Raw genomic sequence first — 6,415 nt, forward strand, 5'->3', positions numbered from 1 at the left:
TGCATGCATGGCCTGCATTAATGTTGTGGCCAAGCATGCAAATAGGTGCATGCTACTCCCTTTGTACCTAAATAATTTTAGTTGGGGAGAACTAGTTGGGAAGAACTAGTCTAGATTTCCCCAACTACAATTATTTAAGTACACAGGGAGTAGAACCCATGGCATGCAACCTCCCTCTTCCACATGTGATTGAGCTCTTCCGAAGGGATATTTTAAGCACAGAACAACGCATTTTGATTCTGCACTATTTTTCACGGAAAAGGTGAAGGGGATTATCTAACCCATCTTTTTAGAAAATAGAGGGAGTACATAACGTGAATAGATAATAGTGAGGGAAAATGGGATAGGGGAACCGGGAACATGCATTCGGCACGACGATCTCAGTGTCGGGGTTAGGCAGGGTGGCGACACCACCGACGCAGAGGGCTATACTTTCAAAACGAGAAATGATCAAGCTCAACCATGGAGATGGCGGTGGAGCTCCTTGCGTGGCGAGGATGTAGACATGCGAGAGCATTGAGAAATGGAGGACATGCAGTCCGGTGTGGGTATTTAACCAAAAACTATGACATTTTGCGGAAACATGCCCAAACAATACCACTTTACAAATTTGTGCCAAAAACTACCACTTTTTCCCTAATTTGTGGCAAAAAACTACCATGTCAGATAACCGCCCGCTTCGCCGACTCTAAGCATGCTTCTGACTGGTTGTGCCCGCAAATCAGGTGCGACCGTGGCCAACCGTTCATATCCGCGTGTTAACGGTCGTTAACGATGCATTTGCGGTCGGGACGCGGTTGTCGATGGTAAAATAGGTCGTGGCCCACTCTGAGCTCACTCACTCTCTCCCTCCTCGCTCACTCATCCTCTCCCTCTCCCTCTTGTTATGACCATATTGTCGTCGCCGCCGCCGGCATTGTTGCCGGTAGAACATGAGGATGCCTTCGTGGAATGACGAGGAGAGATCGGACGAGGACATCTGCATGGTTTCCATGGATCAACATTTCTTTGTAAGTACAGCATGGTGGAACAGAGTTAGGGTTAGGGTTAGGTCATCCAAATTCGAGATTTCAAGTTTCTTTTGGATTAAATGTTTGATTCCAAGTTTCTTTTGGTTAAAATGTTTGCAGAAAACCCCCGACAGTGTGATGGACCCATCTTTATTTGGTTCTGTCACTTAATGTGAACCAAAGTACTTGATGCATCATCAAAGGCCCAAGAAGATGGTAGATTTCGAATGTACTTTGACTCGGAGGTGATTCCCCGGTTGTTCTGCTCAGGTATTTAATATTCAACTCTTACATGTTTTGCTGGTAGAACAAATATTGTAATGTGAATGTGTTCTCAGTTGTGCAATGTGTACACCTAAATTCAGTTTACTCAATTGAGTTAACTGTTAACTAGATTTATCTCTGCTGCATTGAATCCAGTAAGCTGAATTCATTTACATGAATTAAATATTGTTAAATTAATTTAACAGAATTAAGTAAGTAAGGTGCTTTGTAATGTGGAAATGGTCTCATTTGTGCTCACTTTATAAAATTACTTCTGTAGGATGAAGGTGTGAACTGTGGGGTGGTGGAGTGGGTGGATGTCCGTTGGCCACAGATCCTACAAAGGTGCCTAGCAAGGATTTGGGACATGTACCATGAGCAAAACTTTGGTAGGGTGAAGGACAAACAAGCTCATGAGAAAGAGGTTGACAAGCTAAAGAAGAAAATTGACTTCCTCGCACACAGCTAGAGCCAATTGGTGAATGATGTATCCAACCTATTTGACTATCAAGATGGCAAGATATCTCGTGACATGGACACTACCAGTCAGACAATCAATGATTTAAATGAAAAGAAGAAAGAACTTGGATCAGGAAAAGATTGAGATACACATGGAGAAGTTGAAGCTTGCCAAGGAGCAAAGGTGCATTCTTCAAAGCCAGGAAGTTATCAATCAAAACATGAGGAAGGCCATGAAGTAAGTGGAGGGGGGAGGGAGCTACTTAAGCACGAGAATAAGAAGTTGGAGTATATGATTGTTGATCTCCTCAAGGTTGGGCATGGCATCAAAGATAAAATGGAGAGGATCAAGTCAATCATGGATGAGTGAAGTGCTTGCTGTGTTAGTTAAGTAATTATTAGGCCTATATATATAGCTGGCCTTGGAATGTCCTCGATGTTAGGTGTATATTTTGGGAATGTGTTAAGTGGTTTCAGAACCTGAATCTATGATGTAACAAATTTTATGATAAGATCTAATATGCTATGTTACTATCTATGATGTAATTACTTTTATGTTAAGAACTACTATGTTATGTTACTAGTTGGGGTCTATTTAATAGTCAAATTTGTGTGATACAAAGGTGTTTGACTGGAACTATTGATTCATGGGAACATTTCAGACATTCAAGTAGCACAAACCAAATTTAGACATTCAAGTTCAACATTCACTAGCACAAATTTAAAACTCAAGTTCAGTAGCACAATTTTTGTAACATAAATTCAGTAGCACAAATTCAGTGTAGCACAAATTTAGCAGCACAAATTCAACATTCAACAGTTTCAGTGATTTCCAATTGCAATGAAATAGGCCTCCCACTTGTTAGTAGGTTTCCTCTTTCTCTTACGTGTTAATATCTCAGCTGCTCCAGTGGACATTCTAGGTGCATTGAATCCCCTTACTGCATTTGGAGCTCTTGTTGATGTTGATCCTCTTAGGGGTATTGGTGCTGAACCACTTGTTGATGGTCCTCTTGAAACTGTTCATGTTGAACCTCTTGGGGTGCTGGAGAAGACTTCACTGGTACTACTGTTTTCTGATCCTCTTTGATTTAGGAGGAAGTGGTTGATCATATGAGGCCGGGTTACTTGAAATCTGGTGTTGATGTGGTTATTGTGGGGGTGGATGTGTAGCACTTGAGGAACCCGTGAAAATTTATCTATTCTCCTGCATGTACAAATTAGAACAATTATTAATTTGACCACACCAAAAAAAATCTCTACTATTAAAGCAGGATCAAACGTCGTGATGGTTCAACCAGCTGGATGGTTCGACCTCCCAGCGATCCCACCTCCCACGTAAAAAAATCGGCAAGCGATCCCACCTCCCACGTAAAGAAACAATCGACCCCTCGTTCGCTCCTCCCCCACCCTCCTCGTACTCGTGCGAACCCCCGGCTCCACCCCTCTACGACCTACCTCCCCACGTCTCATCCCGCGGTTGTCGCTGCTCTGCTCTCCCCCGGCTCCCAAATGGCCGCCGCAGCCTCCTTCGGCCGGCCCCCTCGCGCCCCCGCCTCGCCGAGCCCGCGGAGGCCGCTCCAGGACTGCGTGGCGCGTGCGTGCGTGCCCCGGGGTTGGATGAGAAGGGCGAGGGCAGCGGCGGCCGAGGAGGTCTAGGTGACTCACCAACGGCCGGAGCACCGACTGGATTGCGTCATATGGAGCAGAGGCACCCGCAGATCGCGCCGTCGCCGTCGGTGTCGCGGCGGAAGGCCGCGGCGGCGGCGAGCCAGGAGTGGCTGGTGGTGCCGGCGGACGAGGAGCAGCGCGCGGAGGAGTTCGGGAGCCACCGGCTCATGGAGATGACGGGGACTGCGTCACATGGAGCGGAGGCACCCGCAGATCGCGCCGTCACCCAGCGGATGTCCGAGCGGTGCTTGGCCAGCAGCCTTATCCTGTCCGTCGCCGCGCGCCGCGCGTCGGCCCTAACGCCTGCATGCACTCCAGCACGAACGGCTCCACGCGCTCGAGCAGCGCCGCGTTTGCCAACAGATCATGGACCCGAGATTGTTCAGATCCACGGCGGTGAGGTCCGGCGCATCGGATCCGGGCGTGGCGGCCGCGGCGACCAGTCACTCGAGCTCCCTGGAGATGTCGGAGTTGAAGCTGGAGTAGTCGGAGAAGTCCCGGGATAGCTCGAGCATCTCCGTGGTCGCGGCGTTGGCGGAGGAGGACTTGGCGACGGCTGTCGGGAGCATCTCCATGGCAATGCCCAGCAGTACCATGACGAATTTTGGGTAGGTTATGGCAGCATTCTGGGTTGTACCACTCGTGTGAAACCAGATAAGTCCATCGTTGATTTTGAAATCCCCATCGCCCAGGCCAACACTCACTGACTGCCTCTGTCACTGCTAGGAACTGAATCCATTTTAAATACAGTAGTACACAATCAAAATTATCTTACTTAGTTGCTTACCCCTGAAATGTTTATTGGAAAGTCGGTTTTAGAGTATTATTATACCGATGGTCGTTCAATAGGAAAAAACACTATGCAATGATGCACGACTGCTGCTATCCGATACTCTGAATTCTGAAACCTTTTGCCGTTCTTGCAGCCCCTGAAGAAGGATGCATCGCAAGTTAAGCGAAGCAAGGTCAAGATAATCAAGGAGAAGAGCAATTTTATTCGCTACCCTTTGAATGAGGAGTTGGTCTCAGAGGCTCCCAACGTCAACGAAACTGTTGTCGAGCTGATTAAGTTCCATGGAAGCTATCAGCAGAGCGACCGAGAAGTCAGTGGCCGGAAGAATTACTCGTTTATTCTCTGGATAAAGAATCCTTCCGGAAAAGTTCTAAACCAGCTTTACTTGGCTATGGATACACTGTCTGATGAGTTTGGGATTGGAACGCTCCGTCTGACAACCAGGCAAACATTTCAGCTGCACGGCATTCTTAAGAAGAACTTGAAGCATGTCATCAGCACTGTGATAAAGAATATGGGATCAACCTTAGGTGCTTGTGGAGATCTCAATAGGAATGTGCTTGCACCTACCGCACCATATGTGATAAAAGATATTATTTTTGCTCAAGAAACAGCAGAGAATATTGCAGCACTTCTCGCGCCACAGTCAGGGGCTTATTATGACCTGTGGGTGGATGAAGAGAAGATAATGTCAGCGGAAGAACCTCCTGAGGTCACCAAAGCGCGAAATGACAACTCACATGGAACAAACTTCCCTGATTCTCCTGAGCCAATCTACGGGACCCAGTATCTGCCCAGGAAGTTCAAGATTGCGGTCACAGTTGCTGGTTATAACTCTGTTGATATTCTGACGAATGACATCGGTGTTGTTGTAGTTTCCGATAGTGCAGGGGAGCCTGTTGGCTTTAACCTCTATGTAAGTGCCAAAGAAAATTCTGCTCCATCTTGTACTGCATTTAGCAATGCTTACCTTTTTTATTTATCTAATTTTTTCAGGTTGGAGGTGGCATGGGAAGGACACACAGAATAGAAACCACATTCCCTCGGCTGGCTGATCCACTTGGTTATGTTCCTAAGGAGGATATATTATATGCTACAAAGGCAATAGTTGTTACACAGAGGGAAAATGGAAGAAGAGATAACTGCAGGTATAGCAGACTGAAGTATCTGCTTGACAGCTCGGGAACTGACAAGTTCTGGGCTGAAGCTGAAAAATATTATGGAAAGAAATTTGAAGATTTCCATCCATTGCCAGAATGGCAGTTCAACAACTACCTTGGGTGGCAAGAGCAGGTATATTTCTCCATCATAATTATCTTGGTCAAGATGTGGCAAAAAAAATTTGGAAGAAATTACTTACTGTGTTTAGGGAAGGTTGCTAATATTTTCATACAAAATTTCTGTTGTTCGTCATTTTTAATTTAGTTTACTTCCTCGGTGTTTCCAATTTTGACTTGGCTTGCGCATTTATTTATTCTCTTGATGTAGTCTGCATAAGAGCGTTTGATAAATCCTGGCATATCTCTTGCATGTTTGTTCGTTCACAACATTTTTATATATCAATTGGTTATTTCTTGAAATTTGGCTTTTCAATTATTTTTATCTTTATTTTTTGTTGCAGGGTGATGGTAAATTATTCTATGGAGTGCACATTGATAATGGTCGTCTTGGGACCAGGAAGGCGAATCTTTTGGGAGCTTCACAAACACAATGGTGAGCGAATTATGTTCTTCCATCGAATACTATTGCAGTTTAGTCATTTAGGAAGGAATTGTTTGGACCTTCCGAGAGAATAAGGGAGACATTTAGTCAGAAGCCCCCAAATGTTGTCTCTTCCCTGCTATGTACACAGCACCATTCATTCTAATGTTGTTTCTATGCAGTTTCTTGGTCTGTCTTAGTCTGTCTATCCTCAAAATTATTATTGTACTTGTATAATTTGACACTGCCGTGTATTTTGGGCATATTACTCAGTTTTTATTTTGCATCAGGAGATTTGTTTGTGCACGCTCCTGTGTATGTATTATAGTTTAGAAGAAAATATATATGTAGCTGGAAGTACAGCAATAGCTAAAAACCTTGTCTTGACGTGTCCATAAATATGAAATATTATAATATAAATTTATTTCAATACAAGATTTTTCCTTCCTTGTATGCAGCGCATGACAGATTCGGAATTCTATTTTTGTATTTTCGTATTTCAATACAAGATGAATTA

The 6,415-nt window shown here is 44.8% G+C and overlaps 1 protein-coding gene across 1 annotated transcript; it reads left to right on the top strand.

Moving 5' to 3' along the window:
• Positions 1 to 1,885: 1,885 nt before the first annotated feature.
• On the top strand, positions 1,886 to 5,914 carry LOC123428770 (sulfite reductase [ferredoxin], chloroplastic-like). Its single transcript, XM_045112921.1, has 6 exons — positions 1,886 to 1,971; positions 2,712 to 2,796; positions 3,035 to 3,886; positions 4,331 to 5,113; positions 5,194 to 5,490; positions 5,819 to 5,914. Exons 1-6 carry the CDS (start codon positions 1,886 to 1,888, stop codon positions 5,912 to 5,914), a joined length of 2,199 nt encoding a protein of 732 aa, XP_044968856.1.
• Positions 5,915 to 6,415: the final 501 nt, after the last annotated feature.

Source organism: Hordeum vulgare, chromosome 2H (genome assembly GCF_904849725.1).
Source record: "Hordeum vulgare subsp. vulgare chromosome 2H, MorexV3_pseudomolecules_assembly, whole genome shotgun sequence".
Classification (NCBI taxonomy): domain Eukaryota; kingdom Viridiplantae; phylum Streptophyta; class Magnoliopsida; order Poales; family Poaceae; genus Hordeum; species Hordeum vulgare.

Bases quoted from the DNA above. Each gene is read 5' to 3' on its own strand.
- LOC123428770 (XM_045112921.1), top strand. From the start codon at position 1,886: ATGGAGAAGTTGAAGCTTGCCAAGGAGCAAAGGTGCATTCTTCAAAGC. The intron at 5,114-5,193 runs GTAAGTGCCAAA...TAATTTTTTCAG, and splicing joins CTGTTGGCTTTAACCTCTAT to GTTGGAGGTGGCATGGGAAG. The intron at 5,491-5,818 runs GTATATTTCTCC...TTTTTGTTGCAG, and splicing joins ACCTTGGGTGGCAAGAGCAG to GGTGATGGTAAATTATTCTA.